Genomic DNA, 25,941 nt, shown 5'->3' on the forward strand with positions numbered 1-25,941 from the left:
GTGGGCTTCCGTCACCTTCACATTTGTTATTTACCACCACACTTTTCCTCAGGAAAACGGTTCCTCAATGAAGGAGAGCAACCAATATCAAAACAGTGAGTTTATTTGCTTATTATCTTCTACTTTGGGCACTAGCATGTTGCTTCTCCACCTGAAAAGGGAGGGCAAAGCCCTAGAGAACACAGGACATAAGCTGAGGAGGAAGATTCAGAATTATGTTTTTTTTATACCTGTGAAGGCTTCAAGAGCCTTAAAAAAAAAAGTGTGGGGTTGCAAAAAACCCTGGTGGGATTGCTGAAAGGAGGCATGTAATACTTTGCCACAGGACCCTGGATGATGAGGGCTGCTGCTGCACCATAGAGACAAAGCAGGAGAGAAGGTTTATGCTGGAGCTAGGTGGAAGAACAACATGGCTGTGGATTTGCATAGGCTGATATTCAACTGAGTTTTCAGAGGAAACCCACTGAGATTAATGGACGCAACTAAGTTAGGTCAATTAAGTTCAATAGGTCTGTGCTGCACAAAACATACTTGAAAAATACCAACCATACGAGTTTTACCACGAGGGGGACAGGAGCTAGACATGTATAACTGGGTTTGTTTGCTGGGAGGTTATATGATGTGACAAAGCATTATCCCACACTTCCCTTCCATGTCACTTTCCTTAACGGAAAAAGGTCTGGTCTTTGGGTGAAAGTAAATTTGTTACACAAGGCCTCCCAGTCTACTGTAATTGCGCAACCTGAATCTGATTGAATTCCACCAAAACACAGCTACCATCTGGAAGCACCCCCCATTAGCTTTGTATATTTGGGAATAGGCATGGGGGAATCTAGTATTTTAAGAAAGTGGGGGGGGGGGGACTGCTTCATAAAGTCTGAGAAACGCTTGATTAGCATTTTGTTAGAAAATGAGATCATCTCGATTAAGTGAATATTAGCAAATCATCTAAGTCAGGTTGACACATTTTATTTATTTCTATTTCAGCTTTCCTCTAAATTGCCCACGGTGGTGAACATAGTTCTTCACCCCCTCCCCATTTTATTCACCAAACGACCTTGTAAGGTAGTTTAATTTGAGAGAATATTGTAGAACATAAATTTCTGGCGGGGGAAAGTAAAAAATGTTTGAGAGAGAAACATGACTTGATTTATTTCAGTACAAGGAAACAAAAGAAATTGAACATAGTGGTATTCCATTTTAAATTTGCAAGGGGGTGGGAAACATCCCTGTGAGGAAGGTCTATAGAATGTGAAGAAGAATTTGTCACCATTTGGGCAGGATCAGATGCAAAGGTGAAAAACTGCGGTGTTATTTAAGTTATGCAACATTGCCACCTTGTGCTTATTCCTGTTAATTGCAGCTGTACCTTAATAGGCAAGATATATGACAAAGCAGGATTTACAAGGCTAGCTGTCAACAGATGCTGTAGAAGAGTGAACCTTTCCTTTGGTCAACAGGAATTAAACTAATATTGAATTTTAAAAACACAAAATCAATTTTTATATACTAATCAAACAGTGGAGAAAGCAAAGAGGGACAGCATATGTCATGTTTGCCTTCTCATGGTACTTTGTTTCTCTCAACTCACCCACTCCAAAGGCAAGATAAAAAACAAAATCAAGCAAGCTTATTAAGAGAATTTTAAAAATGTGTCTTACACTCCTCTGAGTTGGCAGAATACATTCAAGTTATTATGAAATACATTGCAGAGCAAATGAACAGTACCTTGTGAAAAAGGAGGGGTCAGGTTGATTCCCAGGCTCGGTTAACAGGTCCACAAAATGTGATTATTCATCCTAATGGGAAAAAGACACCTCCTGCAGACTGTTGCTGATTGTTAACTTTGGGCAATGTGAACTCGGGACAGGTGTAGAAACTGGTCAGACATGTCCATTAAACTTAAAGGTGTAAAGGTCTAATGAGGCATTACATTCATTAGGAATTAGCCAACTGCACAAGCAACTGCTGCTTCCCTAAGACAGTTCTGATTTTTAGCAAAGCGTTCTGCGTAAGCTCTGTCGCTTCTTCCCATTTATTTTTTTCCGGGCTTGTGTAAGTCACCAGATTCTCAGTGTACTTCAAGATCACCTTTAGAAACCTGTGTGGAAGAGGAAATAAATACAATTGTGGCACCAAAAAAGAAAGCCTTTTTCAAAAACCACCAGACATTAAAATATATTGTCAAACAGATGCTTTCCCTGGAAAAGCCATCATTGCATCGCTTTTGCAGTTGCAGAAAGACATTTCTGGACCACACTGCCCCCTTCCAGTGGCTGCAATTTGTAAAGGCAGGGAGGAAACACCCAGTCATGTTAAATGCAGTCATGCATTTAAAGCAACATCTTTATTCCAGGTCCTTTCGGAAGCCCGAACAACAACTAAGAGGTGTAGTACTGAGACACTGGTGGTACCACCTTCTTCCTGCTCCAGAATGCTGAAAGGTGTAGTGAAGAGTGCTGCCAGCTCATTCTTCATATTGCAGCTGATTAAGGAATGTCAGGGATTACAAATCACTAGGTGGAATCAGTCAGATAGTAATCAGTGGTTGAAAGAAGCTTTGTGTATTACTTGACTAAAGCTAGAATGTACTCACTTTAGGTAATGTTGATATCCAGGAGCGTTCTGTTCACCAGCAGTATGGACATGGATTAGTTCCAGCGTAATCAAGATTAAAATTAGTTGCAAGACTGGAGATAGAAATTTAATACTAGAAGAAGAAAAAATATTTGAAAACAAAAGCTTTAGGAACAATTAAGCCAACGAGAAAACATATTGCTATACTGTTCTTCTTGCTGTTTTTAATTCACTGCCCCATGAGGAGTCTCCAAGCAGCTTACAAATTTTAAGAGCATAAAGTAAAAAAATGCAATAAAAACCATAAAAGACTCTATAAAGCAGTGACAAGCATATAAGTATACTTTTTATGTGGTGCTGGATGTTAATGTCAAATAGGTTAAATGGATTAAGTGAAGGTTATGTTAGTCTGCAACACCTGGATCAAGATACTCAGCCAGGAGAGATATTCTGCTGCTTGCTAACTGACAATCTCTCTTTCTCTCCCCTCAGATCTCTGCCTCCTTGTATCCCTTTAGTTACTTTCACTAAGCTTGTCCTCTTATCCTGAACATTTGTGCCTGCCTATCTGCCCTGGAGATACTTTCAGCATCAGTCAGAAACACAGAGCAATACTTGCAGAACACAAGCTTCATTTATTAGCTTATCTCTGTGTTATATATATTGTGTAAGAATCTAGACTACATCAGTTGCATTTAGGCCCCATCAAAATCAAGTCCCACTTTCATTTTCAGTGGGATTAAGCAAGTCTGGATGTAGCCTTAGTGATATATATATATGCATGCACATGTGTATATGAATACAGATCTAGAATATTATATGCACTCATTCTGTCTATTTCTCTCTCTCTCTTGTAATACTTGAGATCTGTTTAACAAATTGTTTATTTTGAAAATATTTTCAATTACATGTTCACTCCCATTCCTTCAAAAGTAAAGAAAAATCCCCACCTCCTTCTCATGCGCAGATAGTTGTGCCTCTGGCGTGATCTCAGCGATTTGTTTGTCCACTGCTTGTACCTGGTTTCACAAGTGGAAATGACTTGACATGACACTTGGTGGCACTGGTTGCTTATCTGACGAAGCACCACGACAATCTCCAGGACAGATCGTGGGCAGAAGAGGACATGAAGATGCTTGCTGCAGAGATCAGCCAATAACCTAAATCAAAAAATATACCATTTCTTCGGTGCTCTTTTAGCTGCCATAAAATAGAACTAATGTTCAGCCGGATTGCCATAAATGCAAGCTAATTCTAGTGCAAACTACATCCATAAAAAGAGGCAAACCGATTGTTCTTCCAAATTAAAGAAATTTGAAGAAATAATCACATTTACCTCTTTTATAATAAATGGGTACTGTTTGCCATCGATGCCAGCTAATTCCACCTGCATGATCTATTCCATCTATATAATCAGATAGAATGTTGGGACTTGAAGGACATGCTAAACTGTGGCTAATCTAAAAGGGACATGGGAGCTTCCAGTCCCCTCCTTGTGGCTATACTGTGGAGGAGGAGAAGGAAGGGGGAGCATGCAAGCTCAGGGATGCTGGGCTTATTCTTGCAATGCTAAACTGTGGTTTATTGTCATATATGAATGTAGCCAAACCATAGTTTACAATCTTTGTTTGGAGGGATCATTAAAGCCAGTTTGCTGGTCCAGTTGCTATGGCAAACCCTGACACACCAAGAAGAGTTCTTGTAAGCTCTGCATCTGAGGCATGTGCAGGAAAGGACGAAGCATGCGCTTGAAGGACTGGAGAACAGAGCATCTGAACATGGGCATTATGGCTCAAACTTATCTCATGAGGCAGTCCCTATATTTAATAGACATGGAACTCCAGAGCTGACAAAATGCATCACCAAAAAGGTAAGTCATAGGACTACGGTGTACTTTCAGATTTGACAAAAAGCAGTGAAGGTGTTACAGAACTTACTTCTCAGTTATAACCTCCTCCACAGGATCACCTAGAAATCTGATACTGTGAGACAAGTAGGGTTGTAGTTGAGATAAAATATCGGTAGTCGCAAGCATACAAGGAACATCATCAGTATCTTTTCCTGACCTTAAAAACAAAAGAAAACCAAGATATTAATGACCACTCTCAGAATCTTATTTGAGAGCTCTTCAAATATATATTACTTAGAACAAAAAGAGCTATTGAATAAATAGTAATTCTATTTTTGCGTGACCTCAAATCAACCAATATATTCTTGGGTGTGTTATCCTTGGTTATCTCCCAAATTCTAAGATGATGAAATCCTAGACTGTGATGCTGACTGAGGTGGTGGCCTGGTTTTTTGTTTTGTTTTTAAAAAAGGTTACAGAGTCTTGCTGCTTTAACTCACTCAACATTTCCCAGACGGGGCTCTCTTGAGGCATGACAGGTTGGGAGCCCCAAAGCTTCTAAATGTTTGGATGCATTGTCTGTTGATACAATCACTTGCTTTCACAGTGACCTGCCATGAGCCCTCAAGATAAGATGGGACACACAACCTAAACGCATACATATATTCAAACTAACCAAATGCCTTGCTCATCAGTTACCTCCACATTTTAATTCTTGTACAGCAGTCTAAAGGTAAAGGTAAAGGGACCCCTGACCATCAGGTCCAGTCGTGACCGACTCTGGGGTTGCGCCGCTCATCTTGCTTTATTGGCCAAGGGAGCCGGCGTACAGCTTCCGGGTCATGCTGCCAGCATGACTAAGCTGTTTCTGGCGAACCACAGCAGCACACGGAAATGCCATTTACCTTCCCGCCGGAGCGGTACCTATTTATCTACTTGCACTTTGACGTGCTTTCAAACTGCTAGGTTGGCAGGAGCAGGGACCGAGCAATGGGAGCTCACCCCGCTGCGGGGATTCGAACCGCCAACCTTCTGATCGGCAAGTCCTAGGCTCTGTGGTTTAACCCACAGCGCCACCCGCGTCCTGTACAGCAGTCTAGAATTATGTAAATAGGAAGAAGGGTTTGCAAGAAAGCGTAGACTGAGAAATTTCTCATCTGACACCCCAACATACACCTCTAACCACAAAAAGGGACAGGAGAAACAGGCATTACCCTCCAATTTCTTGAACTTGCTCTTCGGGCACTATAGGAAGAACAGACCATGAATGAATGCTTTTTATGCACTTCAGTACCTAGAAAGTCAAAAAGAGATCAATAAACAATTCCCCTTCCTTCCGACAGAAGTAGATGAAATTTGCAGGCCTATTAGCCCAAAGGGAAGGCTACATTTTTCATTGCTCCTGCCCCCCCACCCATATCCCACATGTCCACAAAAGGTCCCCTGATCTTCAGAACTGGCTTTTTAGGTAATGTTGAGGCATACAGTATGAAGAGATCAGAAGGCCTCATTCTGAGAGCTTTGGTTCTTAGGATTCAGCCCAACGCTTTTATTTGTCATTGACTTTTTAGCAGTCCTTACTAACCTGAAGTCACATGTGCTATGAATCCATTCCTGATTAAACTTCTCTGACAGCCTCTAACTTTCAACTGGGCTCTTTTGGTGTTGTCAAACATTGACTTAGCACACAAACCTCTTCTGTATGCACATGTTTGAGTCTCCTACTAACTTTGACAGGACGGTTGAAAGTGCATCTTCATCCCCAAAGTCTGGAACTGTACTTTACCCATCACAGAGCTCTAGTCCCCAGGACTGGGGGAAGCAATGTGCTTTAATTGTATGGCGTGGATGTGACCAATGGCTATTTTTCAGTCTATTTAAAAGCTCAAGAGAGATAAACTCACTACTGAACGACAAAGATGATGATAAAGGCAATATACCTGCTTCTTAAGTTGGGCTATTGGATGAAACTGGGAACAATAGCAATCTGCACAGCTCATAAGTGGCTTTAGGAATGAGTGTTCCTGGTTTGAAAATAAATTAAAATTCATGGTTAAAATGTAAATATATTTTGAATTATTTTCTGTAGATAGTACTGCAATCAATTCCACTGAGGCTAACTGTACTGTACTTAACAATGTTAAGGTATTGGATGAAGTTGGATCCAGACTTGTGCTCACTGGAGTTCTGCTTTTGCTGGAGGAAATGAGGGGTGAGAAGTGACCTTTGTTGATTCCTCCTTTCCCCTGCAGACCCCTGTACCCCTGAAAAGCATGGAAGGCGGTGTCAAGAATCCTCTTCCTCCAGTGGGAAGCCTTTGCTGGACCCCAATTCTCTCCATGGATACAGGAGCCTTTCCTGTCAGAGGGAGCAAGTCTGGATCCAACCTAGGATGCTTTATATACTGATGGGAAGTTTTGCTTCTGCCTAGAATGTTCAGTTCATATTAAGTTCATGAAACATCGTATTGTGACCTGTTCTTAATGCGTGGTTGACCACATCTATGAATGCGATGGTTATGCACTTTTAAGTTTTGCTACATCAATCGCTAGTTTAATAAAGGACTATATCAATCATTTAGTAATAGTTTAATAGGGAGGTTTTCATACCTGTCTAACTCTGTTCCTTTCCCAACCTTTAATCTATTGATGATTAATGCCTATATGCAGCCTATATGCAACCCTTGCTTTGTCTTTGCGTTAACCAATCAGCAACAAGCACATACGTGGCAATGCTGTAATATTCAATAAAAGGGACTCTCTGAGACATGCTCGAGAGATGCCTCCCATATGACACTTGTCACTTTATTTCAACCCAAAATATATAAGAAAATAAAGGTATCAACTACTATGCACTGCCCTGGATTCTGATGAAACCTACACATGCGGATGAGCGGTTTCCAACACGAAACTACTCCTTCCTGTGGATCAACCATGTTTAGAACAAAAATGGGCATAATGCATCTGTGACTAGATCTCCCATGTTTGCTTTTGAAATAACTTTTCAAGTAGGTATGGGTGGGTTCAGTTTTTGGGCAGACCAAGGCTGTTGGGAATAGTTAACCCTTTCCCTCCATTTCCCCCAATCTAAATCATCCTTTGTTTTCGCTGCGGAAGGGCTAATAGCTTGTGGAGGGGCAGCATGAGTGAAAAGGGTTAAAGATCCCATATCCCAGTCCCATTTTGATCGTAGATCTGTTTCAGTATTTACAGATCTAGTAATATAAGCCAGAATGAATGGATGAAGAGCAAGCTGAAAAACCCTGCATGCTAAAGAATAAAAGGAATAAAAACCATTTGACAGAAATGTTAGGACAGCAGAACAGGGATGGCTCCTATCTTTCCAATGTTAAAATAGCTTACATAATGTAAGATATCTACAGTATGGTCTTCCTCAATTTGCGGCCCTCCAGATTTTTTGGACTACAGTTCCCATCAGGCCATTGGCCTCGAATGGTAGCAGCTGTAGACCTGTTAGGATATTTCCGTTCCACCTTAAAAAGGGAGCAGGCTTTGAGTCACAGAGTCTGCGTATTCCCTGTCTCACAGGATGTTGTTGTTGTCTCTTTGCTTTCGATTCTCTCTCACTGCCGGAAACTCTCAACTAGGCAGTCATGTCTTTTCTTTGTTCTGATCAACGCTGAATAAACTACTATATAATGCTCTCCTGGGTGCATCTTTTGCTGTGCATATCTGCTGATAGAGTGTGCAAGAGCTCTAGAATGTGGGAAGCTATTTCTAGAGCTCCTGTCGCTAATTGCTGATACTGCGTGTCTACGGGAGATCAATGGACGTCCGGAGACGATGTGGAGGTCAAGATGGACTTTGTCTCCCTGGCAGTATCCCAACAAGACCAAAATATGTGGATGGCACCAGGTTCGGGAAGGTTGGTCTATACTACAGCTGTAGCTCACTGGCCACAATCCAAAGAGGCCCATGCATGTATCCCAAGGCATTTCTTTAGGAAAGGCTTCCACAAACTCGGCCCTCCAGATGTTTTTGGCCTACAACTCCCATGATCCCTAGCTAGTGGGACCAGTGGTCAGGGATGATGGGAACTGTAGTCTCAAAACATCTGGAGGGCCAAGTTTGAGGAAGCCTGGTTTAGGGACACAGAGGGATTGCCAAGTTTCTCTTCTGGAAGTAGCTCCTTATACAAAATCAGATTCTACTCAGGAGGGTCTCCAGACCTTCTGAGGTAACTTTTTAGGGAACATGACAGACGAGTTGTAAAAAGTGGAACCATGCAGGGGTCTTGCTGCACCAAAACAGGCCCCTACCTTGACTGCAGCTATGTCACCTTTGGAAAATCTGCACAGGAGGGTAATAGAAAATGCAAGAATCGAATTGGCTATTTCTCTCGGGAAGACATTCAAGCTGCTCTCTCCGTGGCTCAGATGATCTCTAACACGTGGGCCTTCTTGGTGGTTCAAGAAATCCCAAAGGAATTCCTACAAAAAAACAAGACAAGTAGTGTGAAATGTAAAAAGAAAAGAAAAAAGCCCTTCTATGTAGGCAAGGTACCTTTGATATGTAGAAAAGCATTTCTAAGTCCAATCCACAAAGGGTGGAAATAAAGCCAGAGCAAACATTTGTTTGCTTCCCTTCTACAAGAGCAAAATCCTACTGGAAGTTAAGTTTCTGATATAGATGATTATGAAAATCTGCTCATTATTTCTCATTGTTCAATTGCTTAGAGCTGCCAGAGCACATGCCAACTTGTTTGCAGATCTGCAAATGGAGAATAGTCTCTTATACAACATTAATCCCTTTTACTATTAGGATGCAACATACAAAATCCCTGTTGAATAGTTTCAAAACTAGCAAAGGTGACATACCTGTCAGTATTGCTGACTTCATTATCACCATTTAATGTATTTTTTCCATACTAAAGCATTCTAATGATCTTTTAATTTTATCCATGCTGCAAATATTCAGCACTGAACTGCTTACTTCATAGAGAATATAAGTTTAGGTACTTGAGTCCTACAGTATTTAAAGAGTTACTTATACCTTAGCTACTGAATTAACATTATAAAAATTAACATTGTGCTCACTCAAGATAGCCCAGCCGTGTTGGAAGTGTGAGTTGCCTTATTACAAAATACCCACAACTGCAGTCCTATGCAATGTCAACTCAGAGGTAAGCTCTACTGGCACTTATTAGTCAATAATTGAGGCTTGGAAAGCTATGGGTTTTTCATTTTAAATTCAATAAGCCAAACTTCATCATCTTACCATTGCTGATTCACCAAGAACTAAAGGAAGCTGATTGGCTTCTTCATTATGCAACTGTTTTGCTAGCATCTAGATATAAAAAATAGAATCAAATGTCAAATGACCCAAAGCACTGAAGACTGCCAGACTATTTTGTTAATATAAAGCTTTATAACTAAGACATCCTGCATTTAAAAAAATAATCTTTTTTTTATAATTAGAACGTCATTTTCTAAAAAACCTTACTACTTCAACCAACCAACTATAGTATCATGTGTAAAGGTAAATGGTAAAGGACCCCTGGACAGTTAAGTTCAGTCAAAGGTTGCAGCGCTCATCTCACTTTCAGGCCGAGGGAGCCGGTGTTTGTCCAGACAGCTTTCTGGGTCATGTGGCCAGCAGGACTAAACCACATCTGGCACACAGAAGACCATGACAAATGTCAGAGCGCACGGAAACGCTGTTTACCTTCCTGCCACAGCAGTACCTATTTATCTACTTGCACTGGTGTGCTTTTGAACTTCTAGGTTGGCAGGAGCTGGGACAGAGCAACAGGAGCTCACCCCATTGCGGGGATTCGAACCACCGACCTTCTGATTGGCAAGCTCAAGAGGCTCAGTGGTTTAGACCACAGTGCCACCCGCATCCCTAGTATCATGTCACGTACTCCAATGAACCACATGGTCAACTTACCTCATCGAAAGTGGTATAAAGAGAAGATGACTAGAAAAGAGAAAATAAAAATGTCACTACTGTTTAATTTCTGGAAGGAAAATACAGGTTGATTTAAATTAAGTCATACTCTGGCCACATTCACACAAGAATTTAAAGTGCTATGATACCACTTTAGCGTCACCCAAAGAATTCTGGGAGCTGTAGTTTGTTAAGGGTGATAAGAGTTGGTGGGAGACCCCTATTCCCCTCCAAGACAATTTCCACAAGACTCTAAATAATGAACAAATCAAAATAAAATTGCTCACTATCCCAGCGCTCAGCTGATTTTTACCTTCTATTAAGGTGAAACTGCGGTTCAAGCTAACCAGAATCTGTGCACTGAGGATCTCATCCTTCATGTGATCTCATCCTTCATTCCTGGCTGCCAAACTATGGTTTATCAAGCTGGGAACTGTACATTCAAACTGGACCATTATGTGGTACCAGTTAATAACAGATTCTAGGTAAATGTGACTAGAGGTGGGTTTTTTTAGAAATGACCAACAAGGGGGGGAAATTACCTCAGCCGTCATTGTAAACAATTAAAATTATTAGTAGGACTGGAATGACACTTGTAGTTTAACGTTGGACTATGGTTGTAATGGAGATTTAATAGAATTGAATTAATAGAGAAGATGCAGGAAGAAAAAGAGTTAACATAAGGATCCACAAAAGTGAGGAGGGAAATCCTTGGGAATTTATGGAATTCTCTTTTTGTTTTGGTTGTGTGACAATTGATTGTAAATTTTAAAATCTGAAAATTAAATGGTTTTTTTAAAAAAAGAAAAAGGAAAAATTACCTCAGCCGTCATTAGTCTGCTAGGACATTTATTAACCTTTGTGAAAAGCAACCTAAGTCCACTCTCCAGCTGAGGTAGTAACAGTATAACACAGTCTGCATACCTGAAAGAAATATTACAGTGAGATTGATTTCCACTACATATTTCTCTTCTTTCATGAAAAACTGAAACATATGAACTTAACAAGCCTCATTCAGGCTGGATATTGTTGTCTCAGATATTTGAAATAAAGGCACAAGGAGTGGAATCAGTATGCAATCACAGGGATGGGGAGTGACTTAGTGAACAGGAGTGTTTACTCATTTCTCCAGCTATTTTATGAGGGTTCCCAGTCTTTGGGGAGCACATTTTCCCATAGCAAACATTTAGTGAGACCACCCTTGAGACTTCCTCTTGAAAAAATTCCAAATGTGCTCATCAGCCCCCAAAGACTGGGAAACCCTGCTATAGCCTTTGGTTTCAGAGAAGCCTAGAAGCCTGGGCAGTGCTGGATTTACGTATAAACTAAACAAGCTATAGCTTAGGGCCCCACTCTCTTGGGGGCCCCCAAAAAAAATTAAAGGAAAAAACCACTGGATATACATTTCCAAAATATAAGATAAAAAACAAATAAAATAAAAACTACATACAGCAAAAGTATTTTGTGTTGTGTAGGCTCCCGCCTACTAGCCTGCTCCCTAAAATATCACTGGTTTGCTCATTTCTATATATAGGATGCTTACATTCTGCATGAACTGATTGCATGGCAACATGTGCAAATAGCTTTAGATACCTATTAGGTCCATAAATTACCATATAGCATACATTCAACACAAAAAACAGTGACAATTTGTTGTTGACAAAGGACAGCTGGACATATAAAGGGCCCCATTACCTTCAGAACCTGGGGCATCCAAGTGGCTGCTTGAGGAAATGGGGAAACTCTTTGCACTTTGTCCATGAGCAATACTGGACTTAAATATCAAGGGAGCATATTTAAATCAAAGTATTTCAAATAAGACCTTGATGGTGCAGAACCCTATGTGACCTTTTTGTGGAAAGCAAGAGCTGCTTTCATGATAGCACTGAAGCTCAATGGTATAGCATTTGCTTCACAGGTAGGCGGTCCAAGACTGTCCTCCGACATCTCTAGGTAGGACTGAGAAGGGCTCTCCATCGGAAATCCGTGAGAGCTGCTTCAGGGCAGTGTAGACATTAGAGAGTTAGATGGCCCAATGCTCCGAACTCAGTAGTAGGCAGATTCCTATGTTCCTATAGCAGGGCAGTCATAGCTCTTACATATCACATTTGGTTGCTTGGGCTACTTGAATGTGGCAACCAATGACAAACAGGCAAACGAAGCCTGCAAATTGAACAGATTATGCCCAGGGTCCTAATATAAGTAAATCCAGTGCTTTTTTCTAAAAAAAAACCAAATGTTTAGGGGTACTCTCATTTTCCTACTCATATTGAAATACTGCCCCTCAATGAGGCCAAACTTAGATTCACAAATGTACCCCTGCATCCCCCCCAGAAAAAGCCCCGGATAAATCTGTGCTTTAACTGGTTTTATTTATATCTAAAAAAAGAAGACTAGGAAAAAATGCAGCACTTCTTACCTGCGTTGTCTAAATGACGATAGTGCAGTAATCCAAAAAGGCAACATGGTTCTTAATACAATATTTGATTTGATTACTAATTCATCAGCCAAGGACAACAATTCATGATTAAGATCTACAAGCAACAGAAAAGAACTTGGGGTATAAAACTTTATCACCTTGGATGGCAGTAACAAGACGTATTAAATTTGACCTTGGATGAAGAGGAAATTTGCTGAAGTGAATTTAAGACTGAAAAAAGAAGAAACGGAGACAAACCATTTCTTCCAAGACTCCAACCACCAGAGGAAGATCTGTAGCCTAACAGCTCTTCAGTTAACTATGTAGAAACTTTTCAAAGTTAAATGGTGAGCTCTAATATTGCTGCTCAGTGAGGCCCATAGCAAAGAAACGAGAAGTGGCACCTTACCGCTGCATTAATGATGCCTATATATTAGTGAAAATAACCAACAAAAAACCTATTAGTGGAGTCTGCCTTTACAAATGTATATACTAGGAGGAAAGTGCACTGAAATGCTGATGATTTATTTTTTAAAAAAATCTTTGCAAACTGAAACAGAAATGGAGAACTGAACTTAAGAATGGAATAATGAAAAACTGAGAGGAACTGAAATAGACAGATTCATCTGTGGGCTTGGATGGTTCCCAAGCTTAAATGGCCACTAGATCTTAAAAATGCATGCTAGAACAGGATGGTTTTTAAATGTCTGAGGTTTTTTAAAAATCTGGACAGGACTGTGTCGGGCATTTTCCTTACAACAGATTTCTTAACACCCAGTCCACAACTTGCGCCCATAAACCTGGTTTTTCACAAAGAGTGAAGTCTCTGGATCTGGGCAAAATTCTTATGAGAAACAGAAAATGTTCAAGCAGCATAATACGTCCGAGTAAACCTTTACAAATGGTGAGCTGCAACAAACATGCTCACCTGGAAAAACGTGCAGCTCTTTCAAGTTGCTGAAAGATACGTAAGGTCGATGAACTAAAGTAGACTGAGTTTGCTGGAGGTAAGTCTTTAGCAGTTGTCCCAATCCTGCCGTTAAACAAAGCAGCATAGAGGAATATCTAGGCAAATTAGGATATACAATAAAATTACAAACATCCAGAACAGGCTTTGCCAACCTGGTGCCCCTCCAGATGTTGTTGGACTACAACTTCCCTTAGCCCCAGCCAGAACACAGGTGGGCGAAGGCTGATCTAGAAACACACTGTTAAAACATCTCCCCAGCAACAGTGTTTGGGAAACTTAAAGAGCAAGGCTGCAATCCTGCTCTCAGTTTAGGCGCTTTGTATATTCAGTGGGATATGAGCAGACTAATCCTCTGCTGGACAGCAGACTCATCCAGCATTCTTCCAGCGGTGCAACTGTGTTCCTGCTATGACCAGTAAGAAAGAGACAATTCACCCTACAAAAAATCCCACCCACAAATAAATAACTTGCAGCCTTACTTCACAGGAATTTCCTGGGGTGATGCAAATCCATGCCACAGAATATTACGAAGATTGAGACCATCCGGAGACCCAACGAACACTCTGAGAACATCCATCTAATTTTAACAAAATATAGGAAACGGATTCAAACTTTGACATAACATCAGTGTCATGGATTGGAGGAGAGGGGCTGCTCCGGACACACAAACAGCTCCAGATTTTTAAGGACCTTTGACAGGCTATTGCTGGTGTGCATGCCGCCCCCATAGAGCTGAATGAGACAAATAGATGCTGTCACTTTGGCCTCCAAGTGGTGGCACTACTGCAACCTCCAACTTGCATTTGTTCCCACCTGAGCACAAAGGCATGGGGCAACCACCAGTCTCCCTCTCACCTTATATGGCAGTAACAGGGCTGCAATGAGCCGGATTCTGGCCCATCATAGCATTGCTGCCGCTGCGTAACCATTGCTACTTGCTCAGTGGTGCTGCGATAAGCTGGGCTTGCAACTCATTGCAGTTGGGCCACTCCACTGTTGAAGTGGAGGCCAGTGGGTGGGGGAAACGGCAAGGCATCAGCCCTGGCAGGCCCTAGCAAATGTCAGGTGCTGATGTTGGGTTTCAGCACACCCACAGCTCCTGCCCTCTAAAACCTCTTCACTGGGCACAAAGTAGTAGAAAAGAAGAGTTTCACAGGCTCCTAGAAACAATACTAGTCAAAAGGTCTGGAGCTCTCTGCATTCCATAGTAATTTAAGCAGCAATGACACTGAGAGTCTTAAAACTCAAAATGGACAAAAATTAAAAGCTTGTGAATAAAAATAAACAGCACATGCAAGACACTCACCACTGATTGCCCAAAGACTGTGGCAAGTTCCTGAGACACAAGCAAGTCTCGTAGGAGAAAAGGACAGTCTTTGCCAATTAATAAGAACACCTGGAAATCAAAACAAGAGAACACATTTCGCCTTCTCAAAACATGCAAAATCAATTTACTTGTTTAAAGCATTGTGCAAAACACTTCTCTCTTTTTTGCTTAAAGGAATAATCTCAGGTTAAGGCAGCTCTGGAAAACAATCAGTCCCTGGCATCTCCAGGCTGGGCTGCAAATATCCTGGGTCTAAAATCCTGGAGAGCCATTGCCAGTCAACACAGACAATACTGAACTAGATGGACCAAGGGCCTGACTTGGTCAGAGAAAGGACAAAGGGAACCAATGTAAACCTTGATTTTATCTTTCAGGAAAGAAGATGTGAATCCTACCCAAGCATCTCTAGCACCAGTCCAAGATTACTGAACATCAGCGGATTAAGAACGTACGACTGATGTTCTTGACAAAGGGACAAGTAATGGAAAAGCGGGGAGGGGATATGTAATGCAATGCTAAGCAGATTTACTAGTCCCACCGAAACTGGTGGAACTTATTCATCAGTAAAAATGCAATTCTGATGCTTGGTGGCTTTGCCCAGTCCACAAGTAGTGTGGAGCAGGACTGGGTAAGGAGCAATAATACATCATCATACGTAAAGAAAAGGGTCCATTAAACAGTACTTGGTTGAGGATTTTCCACAGATGTGCTACTTAGTTACCCAGTAGAATCATTAAAAACAAAATCTACAAACCAGGGGTCCCAGGTTTTAGTTTTCCATGTCTTGCTGTCAGTCAATCAAAACGAAATTCTTGATGAAGTATGCAGGGATTTTCCATAAGCAACCAAGAGTCTATCTTTTCTGAACACTCTTTCACACACATGCCCAGACCTTGACTACCAGTGAATGAGTTTAACAATCTCGCACAAAATAAAAACATCCCATCAATCTGAGAGTATGACATAAAATTAGCAATAGTAACTTTTGCTTATAAGGGCACTATGAAGAAAAAGGACTGAACCGAAACTTAGGAATGTTTCTGAACAAAAAAACCAGCTATTAGCACAGGAAAATAGAAAGAAAAGCAAGATGATTTTAATCTCTTAAAACTTATGAGAAGGGCTCCTTTAAGTGAGTTACTTTTTAATAATCAGAATAGTCCAGCATCCTGTTCTCAAAGTGACCAACCATTCACTGTGCGAAGATGTGGGTTCAGATAGGTAGCCGTGTTGGTCTGACGCAGTTGAAATAAAAAATTAAAAAATAGTCCAGTAGCACCTTAGAGACCAACTAAGTTAGTTTTGGGTATAAGCTTTTGTGTGCATGCATGGTGCCCAGATCTAACTTAGTTGGTTTCTAAGGTGCTACTGGACTATTGTGTGAAGACGTGTTATCTTTTGCCCATTCTGAATATCCCAACATTGGATGCCTACAAGTTCTAATGCTGTAAGTCCCCAAAGCTGAAACCTTTCCCCATAGGGGAGTTGCTCCACCCCCTTGATGATTTTGGAACCATTCATGGAGGCTCTGTACACAGGCAAGCGAAGGGTGTGGGGAGGAAGGGAAATGAGAAGCTAGACATCTCCTCCCTCTGCCTCACCACATCCCCTTTCCTCCGATGCAGCAATCCTAGCCTATTCTTCAGAGTGCCAAGGGAGGGAATGGCAGAAAGGGACTGGCCCAGCATCTTCCCTCCACCCCTTAGGTTCACAGTTGCTCCTCCTCATCGTGACAGCCAATGTCCCAGGCCCCACTAGCTCCTGCTCCTGGAAGACACAGTGCAATTGGCATGCACCTCTGGCAGACACATGGCTGCTTATCCAAGATGGTAGGGTCCCCTGCTCACATAGGCAACAAGTGACATCCTTGGTTCTTTCTACAGACACTTCTACAGGTCTGCTTTGCATGTCCCTTTAAGCCACAGTTACACTAAACTATGGTTTCAAATGTGAATGTGCACAAAACAGCAGCTTCTTACTGCGCTGCTAGCAGCCAAGGTTTGTTCTTGGCTTATCACTCATGGTTTGTCTGGGCAGAAACAAAGCATGAGCCCCAGTTAAGATGTAAAGCTAAGCCATACCATTACTAAGCTGCCAGCAGAATGGCAGGAGCAAGGGAGGAGCAAAGCACCTGCGATTTCAGCAGTGTGTACCAGCAGGTTAGATGTTCACATTTAAACCAGTTTAGTTCAACTATGGTTTAGTGACATGCGAACAAGGTCACAGTAAACATCTGTAAGCAAGCATCTCACAACACTTAAATATGGAAACCAGCTGGAAATTATATTCAACCTGCAACCTTAAAATTATCAGAAAAAGAAGGGAGACAATGTTTCTTTCAGTGCAAAAAGACCTCATTAACCTAAAGCTTGGCAGAGCCGAAGATTTTAGCACTTACATCACCCAAGGCTCGTTCCAAACATGCTGTAAGCTTCATTAAGCTCAGTGCAATGGCTGTAGCATGTGGACTCTTTATAGCGTCAAACGTTTCAAGAAATACCTGCCGTTTGGGAGAAAGGAAAACCAAGGGTAGTCATGTGCCACAACATGTTTAAAGTGAGAGAACAGAACAGCTATGTAAACTTACAAATGCAGTTTAGGTTAATAACAAAAATTCACAAGCATTTCTTTATTACCATTTCAAGTATTACAAAAGGAAAGAGTCTTCCTACTCCATAAAGAATAAATTATTTGTATCCTAGTTTAATCTTTGGCGTTCCCACGCCTTGAAAATTAAACAGGCACCAACACAGTTGAGTTTTTGGCACCTATTGAAGACCTTCCTCTTTTAAAGACCTTTTGAGTCAAGATCTTTCCCAGTCTGCATCTGTATTGGGATGTTTTTAAGATGTTATTTACTGCACTTTGAGAAAGAGGGCAGGATCTAAATTAAATAAATTATCTGTAAATCTCATGTGGAGAGCTACTACGTTCCACTACAGCAGACTTCCTCAACCTTGGCCCTCCAGATGTTTTGAGACTACAATTCCCATCATCCCTGACCACTGGTCCTGCTAGCTAGGGATCATGGGAGTTGTAGGCCAAAAACATCTGGAGGGCCAAGGTTGAGGAAGCCTGCACCGAAGCACCACCACAAAAGAGAGTCCAAAAATGCAGGCAGCTGTGCCGGTCCATGCACATACACACAAGAGGGACAGAAAGAGAGAGGTAAGGGTCTCTATCTAGCTCTCTGGACTCTTATGTCATACCTCTGAGCAGTTTGTCCACTGGAACCAGATCACAAACTGGTCTTCAAATTGCTCCCTGGTAAGGGATTGTAGATGTAAGTGAAGAGATTCACACAAAGGTCCTAAAGATCTCACACTTTTTACATAATCCACAGTTTGATCTGAAAAACAAAAAAGCAGTGCCTAGTCAAGTAGAGCATCAATAAACTTATGCTCTTATGAAGTATAAACATCCAAAAGAAAAGTTATCCCCTGAATAATTAGTCTCTTCCTTTAAATTCCTGGGGGTTTACCTTAGTGAAGACCTCACTTGGAAAAACAATATAACTCAGGTGGTTAGGAAGGCCCAGCAGAGACTCCATTTTCTCAGGGTCTTGCGAAAGAACAATGTTAAACAACAACTGATGACCTCCTGCTACTCGTTCACAACAGAAACTGTCCTCTCATATTGTATCACAGTGTGGTACATTGGCTTGACAGCCACGGACAGGAAGTCGTTACAGAGGGTGGTGAACACAGCACATGATATCATGGGCTGTCCCCTGAGCCTGCTAGATGACATCACAAGGCATCGTTGACTTAGGAGAGTGAGAAAAATTATCAGGGATTATTCACACCCCAGCCAGGACCTCTTTAATCTTCTACCCTCGGGCAGGAGATATAGAAGTATAATCAGTGGTACCAACAGGCTAAAAACCAGTTTCTATCTGTGGGCTGTTAGGCTGCTGAACGGAAAATAATATAGTGCAACTGACTTTTGGGGTTGGTGTGTTGTGCGACAAGCACACAGAGTGCAATGAGACTGAGTGTTGGGGGGGAGGCTTGGTTAATTTCATTGTACACAGGTTATACATTGACAATAAAGGTATTATTATTATTATTATCTTTCTAAAGAAGCGCCTGTGTAAAAGGAGGACATATTTGTTTGCTATGGTTATATTAACCCTTAATTCCATTAAATTAGCTCAAAATGATTGCCTGAAAACATGTAGACAAGCTCTAGGATTTGCAGTGCAATCCTCTGCATATGTTTAATTCAAAAGTAAGTCTCACTGTGTCTAATGAGGCCTACATCACAAAACTGTACTTATTAATTGCAACCTTAGCTAACCAATCCACACACCATTTTAACACATACCTGGTTCTCCATACTGTATGCGTTCTGTGATTGTTCTCCAGTGTATCTCGCCTTTGTCGGACACAATGCTACTAATAGAAAGGTTTGCTTTTATCTCAAATCCAGCTTCACAAACCATATAGTGCACTGTAGGGGAAAGACAAGTGGAGACTGGATCAACTAGCAGCATCTGAAATGAGAAGTGAAAAATAATGAAAATAGTATAAAACAACACAACCACTGTAGTACTCTCTTAAATAGACCCACAACAGGCACAGCTACAACACACTGTATAACATCAGTATTGTAAATATATGTTTTTAAAATGTGGCAGATGGCCAAAATTGCTGCCTTCAGGGGTGGCTAATCTGCGGTCCTCCTGATGTTGTTGCATCCCAACTCCCATCAGCCCCAGCCAGCATGGCAAGTAGTCAAAGATGATGAGAGTTGTAGTCCAGCAATATATGACGGGCCAAAGGTTGGCTATCCTGCTTTATACCACATTTATGTACTGTCAAATCTCAGCTCCTGAACGCCTCCGTTTTGGAATGTTTCGGCTCCTGAACGCCAAAAACCCAGAAGTGTTCCCGTTTTCGAACATTTTTCGGAAGTCAAACATCCAACATGGCTTCCGCTTGAGTGCAGGAAGCTCCTGCAGCCAATCAGAAGCTGCGCCTTGGTTGTCGAACATTTTTCGGAAGCCAAACAGGCTTCCAGAACGGATTACGTTTGACAACTGAGGTTTGACTGTACCAACTGTGTATTCATATGACCACCTTAGAGCATAGTGGAGTTGCCATTCTCCCTGGTTTGTTTTACAGCTCTTCCCACCGGCTGTTCCAATTCATTTCTGTCTGTGTACGCAGCAGCTGTTGTTGATGGAGCCGAGATCTCTTTACCCTATGCCATTGTTCACAACTTGACTAGAGACTGGATTAAGAACTTGTTATGTACTGAGTTGAATAGGATCCAAACTGCAGCAGTCTGATTGGTCCTAGAACAATAGGATTCAAAAGGCAGCAGTCTGATTGGTCCTAGAACAATAGGATTCAGAATGCAGCAGTCTGATTGGTCCTAGAACAATGCAGCAGTATGATTGGTTGGCAGGAACCACCCAATCATGCTCCAGATAGAAGTGAATCCACAACCTGATTGGCTTACAGTAGAATTCCGGAATTAGCCAATCATGTGCAGCCCATTGTGTAAATAATGTATACAAGGCAGATACTTTGAGGGGACTGGCATTCATTCCTCCTCACCACTATGAGCTGAATAAAGAGCATGAAATCACTTTGCGACTCTGAGTATATTTCACTGGCGACGAGGATGGGATCCCGCTGAGCTGACTGCCACACACAGCACCGCAGCACCGCCACCTGCCGCAACGCTGCCTCGTACCGTGTATCCAGGCTTCAGCTCCGGGACACGAGGAACTCAGAATGGCAACCAACAGCAGCTTCTCGCCGTTCAACCCAGCATCTGGAGACTGGGAAGCGTACGCCTCCCGTTTCACCTTCCTGCTAGAAGCCAAAGGGGTCACCGATGAAGAAGACGCCAAGAAGAGGGCAATATTCTTCAGCGTCTGCGGAGAGGAGACGTTTGAAATCGCCCGGGCTCTCCTTGCGCCTGAAGACGTAGCTACGGTTCCATACAAAACAATAATGGAACAGCTGAAGGGGCACTTTTCGCCACAGCCCTCAGTGGTGGCTCGTCGAAATGCCTTCTACGCAAAGCGGCAAGCCCCTGGGGAAACCATAACTGGGTTTGTGACCTCTCTCCGCCAAGCCGCCCGGTTCTGCAACTTCTCAGAGCTGGAGAACATGCTTCGTGACCGCCTCGTCGGTGGCCTGAGGGATGAGAAGCTGCAACGGCGCCTCTACGCTAAGAAGAACCTAACGTTCCAGGTCGCTCTGGAGGAGGCCCTGGCAACGGAAGCTGCAGAGAGGTCGACGCAAGAGGCACGGCCGAGCCAGCCGCCCCAACCGAGGGTCCACCACGAAGACCTCACCGACGACTCAGGATCTGACAGGGAGGAGGTGCACCGAGTACAGCAGCGCACTCAAGCAGCCCACATACCACAGCTGCCTCGACGAGAAGGAGGGAACTGCGCAAGCTGTGGAGAAAGTCACGAGAGGAGGACCTGCCGTTTCCGCAACGCAGAGTGCAGGCAGTGCAGAAAATCGGGACACATCGCCCGGGTGTGTCGGGCTCGGCCCACCCGACGCCAGGCATCAGATGACCAATCCAAGAGCCCCAGGTCCCGGGGCCCAACGCACCAAGGCAACTCAACGGAGCTCACGGACTTCCAGGTATACCAGTTGCCCCACCCCAACGTAGAGAAAATTTATGTAGAGGTACAGATAGAGGGGGCCCCATGCCGCATGGAGCTTGACACGGGTTCAACTCTATCCATAATCTCGGCAAGGACGTTAAGGAAACTGTGTCCTACTGGGGGTCCCAAACTCAGGCCGGCCCCATTCACCCTCCGGGACTTCCAGAAACGTAAGGTCCCCACAATGGGGGTGGGGACCTTCAGGGTGCAATACCGAGGGCGGACGCGGCAACTGGACTTGCTTGTGGTCAAGGGCCCCTACATTAGCTTACTGGGATTGGCATGGTTTGGACCACTGGGGCTAGCCGTCACCGGGGTGAACCACACTAGCTTACAAGTGGACGTGGACGCCATATGCAAGGAATTTCCGGGGGTTTTTGATGGGAAATTGGGACAGTATACGGGGCCCCCCATTGCTCTACAGCTTGACCCCGCAGTACGACCAGTCAGGCTCAAGGCCCGCCGGGTCCCGTTCGCCCTGAAACCCCGTATAGACGAGGAATTAGACCGGCTCGTGGAGCAAGGAGTGCTGGAGCCGGTGCCTAATGCCCCCTGGGAAACCCCAATCGTCACACCCGTCAAGCCTAATGGTTCGGTCCGCATCTGCGCAGACTACAAATGTACCATAAACAAGGCCCTCACGGCCCATGCATACCCAGTGCCAGTGGTCAGCCATGTCCTTGCCACCCTGGCTGGGTCGAAAATTTTTGGCAAGCTGGACTTGGCCCAAGCATATCAACAGCTACCAGTAGATGAGGCCACAGCAGAGGCACAGACGATTGTGACGCACAGAGGAGCGTTCAGGGTAAAGCGGCTGCAATTCGGTGTCAGCGTGGCACCAGGCATATTCCAGAATCTAATGGACTCTCTCCTTAAAGGAATCCCTGGCGTCACCCCCTTCTTCGATGATGTGTTGATTGCCGGGCCCACACCAGAGGAGTTTGAGGACCGCCTCCGCACCGTTCTGCACCGTTTCCAGACGGCGGGTCTCAAGGTGAAGCGGGAAAAATGTCTACTAGGAGTGCCTCAGGTGGACTTTCTGGGATTTATGGTGGATGCAGAAGGGGTCCACCCGACTGGGGACAAGGTACGGGCCATTTGCGATGCCCCAGCGCCCAAGAACAAGACTGAGCTTCAGGCCTTCTTGGGACTATTGAACTTTTACCATTCCTTCCTTCCCCACAAGGCAGCGGTAGCAGAGCCCCTACACAGACTCCTGGACAAGCGGGCCCCTTGGGTGTGGGGCCAGCGCCAGGAGGCCGCATTCCAGGCAGTCAAGGACTTGCTTGTCTCAAACTCGGTCTTGGCACACTTTGACGAGAGGCTGCCGGTGGTGCTAGCATGCGACGCCTCACCCTATGGCATTGGCGCTGTCCTGGGACACCAACTCCCGGATGGAAGAGAGGTACCGGTGGCATACTTTTCCCAGACACTCAATGCAACCGAGCGGAACTACTCGCAAATCGACAAGGAGGGTCTGGCAATCGTGAAGGGAGTAAAAAAATTCCATGATTTCTTGTACGGGCGGCCCTTCACCGTGGTGACTGACCACAAGCCGTTGCTTGGCTTGTTTGCCCCCGAAAAGCAGACCCCCCAAGTGCTGTCTCCTCGCGTCCTCAGGTGGTCAATTTTCCTTGCCAGCTACCAGTATGCACTGATTCACCGCCCTGGGAAGGCGATGGGCCATGCGGACGCCCTCAGCAGGCTACCACTACCGGAAACAGGCCCCGACCCAGCACCTGCACAAGAGGTTATGAGCCTGGAGCTGCTTCCCGACCGCCCCATTCAGGCACAAGAAGTTGCACACCATTCCAAGAAAGACAGGGTCATCTCCCGGGTCCTGGACTGGGTGTGGAGGGGATGGCCCAGCAACAGCCCTGGGCCAGAATTTGCTGGCTACACAACCCGCAAACATGAACTGTCGGCCCACAAGGGGTGCCTGTTATGGGGAAGCAGGGTCGTTGTTCCCCAGCCCCTCCGCAAAAGGGTCCTCACAGCCCTACACGAGACACACCCAGGGGTAGTAAGAATGAAGGCCCTGGCCAGGAGTTATGTGTGGTGGCCGGGGATCGACGGAGAGATAGAGGCCTGGGTCAAACACTGCCAGGCCTGCCAAGAATCCCGCCCAGATCCCCCAAGGGCCCCAGTCCAGTCCTGGGAGTCCGCCCGAGCACCATGGTCACGCCTGCATGTGGACTTCGCTGGCCCCTTTCAGGGGAAAACATTCTTCATAGTGGTGGACTCCTACACCAAATGGCTGGAAGTCGCACTGGTACCGTCCACTTCTACATCCGCAGCCATCCGTGTACTACGCAGGCTGTTTGCAACCCATGGGCTCCCTGACACTCTCGTCTCAGACAACGGGACTGCATTCACGTCAGGAGAATTCCAAACCTTCACAGCGCAGAATGCCATCCGCCACATCCGTTCGGCGCCATTCCACCCTGCCACCAATGGCCAAGCAGAACGCATGGTGCGGACCACCAAGGACACCCTTCGCCGCATGACGCAAGGGGATTGGGAGTACCGCCTTGCCACATTCCTTCTAGCACAGCACAGCACCCCCAGCTCAACGACTGGTCGGAGCCCCGCTGAACTACTAATGGGTCGGCGCCTCGCAATCAGATTGGACCGCCTTCACCCCGATAGAGCTCAGGAGGAGGTAGTGGTGGGGGAAGGCAGGAACCCCCGGACCTTCAAGGCCCAGGACCCAGTGTACGCAAAGAATTTTGGGGCAGGCCCTGCATGGGTACCCGCCACGGTCACCAGGGTCACTGGCCCCGTGTCGTACGAGGTGCTAACAGATGGGGGGCAATGCTGGCGCCGCCACTGCGACCAGATACGGCGACGATTCCCGGGAGATAACCAGGAGGCGGCGGACAGGTCAGAGGAGTCCCAAGGGAACAGTGGGGCAGTGAGGCCCATAGAGCAGCAGGGGCCAGCAGGAGAGGCAGAATCAGTAAATACAGAGAGGACCCGTGAGGCCGAAAGGACACCAGAACCAGAACCACGACTGAGCGAGCCAGTTGCGCCAGACCAAACAGCCCCATCACAGCCAGCATCCTTGGAACACGAGCCAGAACCTGAACCCCGGACCAGGGAACACCAGAGGCCGCAACGCACACGTAGGCCGCCAGCGTACCTTGAGGACTATGAATGCGACCTCCTGGGCAGGACTGGAACTTAGAGGGGAGGGGTGTTATGTACTGAGTTGAATAGGATCCAAACTGCAGCAGTCTGATTGGTCCTAGAACAATAGGATTCAAAAGGCAGCAGTCTGATTGGTCCTAGAACAATAGGATTCAGAATGCAGCAGTCTGATTGGTCCTAGAACAATGCAGCAGTATGATTGGTTGGCAGGAACCACCCAATCATGCTCCAGATAGAAGTGAATCCACAACCTGATTGGCTTACAGTAGAATTCCGGAATTAGCCAATCATGTGCAGCCCATTGTGTAAATAATGTATACAAGGCAGATACTTTGAGGGGACTGGCATTCATTCCTCCTCACCACTATGAGCTGAATAAAGAGCATGAAATCACTTTGCGACTCTGAGTATATTTCAGAACTGCAGTCAGCTTAAGACAGCTTAAGAACTGCAGTCAGTCAGTCAGTGTGAAGCTCCCGTTGCTCGGTCCCTGCTCCTGCCAACCTAGCAGTTCGAAAACACGTCAAAGTACAAGTAGATAAATAGGTACTGCTCTGGCAGGAAGGTAAACAGTGTTTCTATGCTTCTCTGGTTCGCCAGAAGCGGCTTAGTCATGCTGGCCACGTGACCCGGAAAGCTATCTGCGGACAAACGCCAGCTCCCTCGGCCAGTAAAGCGAGATGAGCACCGCAACCTCAGAGTCGTCCGCGACTGGACCTTACAAGATGTAGACGCATTTTGCATAACGTGAGCATGCATTAAAAGTCCAGGCTTGGAAATGCGGTGAGCCGCATTTGTAACCCTGGCTTACATCAGCCCTGCAGTGCAGCCCAGTATTATGGCCCCTACTTTGCAGGAGTCTGTGCTTGGTGTATGTGTGAACAACCACTTTGCTACTATCTCCACACCTGTCAGAAGAAAGCAACTCTGCAGGCAGAGGCAGCCATATACACCCTCGCCCCTCAGGTTGAGCGCTACAGGTTGCAGCAAGGGGAACGCGAGTTAAATATCCGCCCTTGCGCTCTCTTCCCGGACGGAGGGTACGACTCTTCACTTTCTAGCTCTACACACTTACCTCCATTCCTTAGCTCCCGGTCGCTTCT

At 44.6% G+C, this 25,941-nt stretch overlaps 1 protein-coding gene and 1 long non-coding RNA gene across 3 annotated transcripts; both read right to left on the reverse strand.

Moving 5' to 3' along the window:
* Positions 1-1,126: 1,126 nt before the first annotated feature.
* Positions 1,127-25,939, reverse strand: ERMARD (ER membrane associated RNA degradation). 2 transcript variants are annotated; one of them, XM_083434113.1, is made up of 18 exons: positions 25,914-25,939; positions 19,378-19,546; positions 18,261-18,400; positions 17,450-17,551; positions 15,031-15,120; positions 14,204-14,301; positions 13,683-13,819; positions 12,755-12,869; positions 11,157-11,259; positions 10,336-10,365; positions 9,664-9,732; positions 8,706-8,876; positions 6,367-6,450; positions 5,641-5,720; positions 4,515-4,643; positions 3,528-3,737; positions 2,597-2,710; positions 1,127-2,101 (listed from the first exon to the last, which is right to left on the reverse strand). In XM_083434113.1, the coding sequence occupies exons 1-18, from the start codon at positions 25,917-25,919 to the stop codon at positions 1,939-1,941; spliced, it is 2,010 nt and encodes a 669-aa protein (XP_083290239.1). In that variant the 5' UTR covers positions 25,920-25,939; the 3' UTR covers positions 1,127-1,938. The 2 variants fall into 2 exon arrangements, with proteins under 2 accessions (XP_083290239.1, XP_083290240.1); XM_083434114.1 differs by lacking the exons at positions 18,261-18,400; positions 25,914-25,939 and having other exon boundaries at positions 19,378-19,524.
* LOC310674699 lies at positions 6,457-8,676 on the reverse strand. The gene is made up of 3 exons (XR_014509708.1): positions 8,280-8,676; positions 7,241-7,896; positions 6,457-6,830 (listed from the first exon to the last, which is right to left on the reverse strand). It is a non-coding gene; the product is annotated as an uncharacterized lncRNA (long non-coding RNA).
* Positions 25,940-25,941: the final 2 nt, after the last annotated feature.

Source organism: Podarcis tiliguerta, assembly GCF_965153285.1.
Source record: "Podarcis tiliguerta genome assembly, chromosome: 3".
Classification (NCBI taxonomy): Eukaryota; Metazoa; Chordata; class Lepidosauria; order Squamata; family Lacertidae; genus Podarcis; species Podarcis tiliguerta.

Excerpts from the sequence above, each read along its gene's own strand:
- ERMARD (XM_083434113.1), bottom strand. Across the intron at positions 18,401-19,377 it reads CATACAGTATGGAGAACCAG|ATCAAACTGTGGATTATGTA; the intron begins GTATGTGTTAAA and ends TTTGTTTTTCAG. Across the intron at positions 13,820-14,203 it reads CCCCAGGAAATTCCTGTGAA|ATATTCCTCTATGCTGCTTT; the intron begins GTAAGGCTGCAA and ends TAATTTGCCTAG.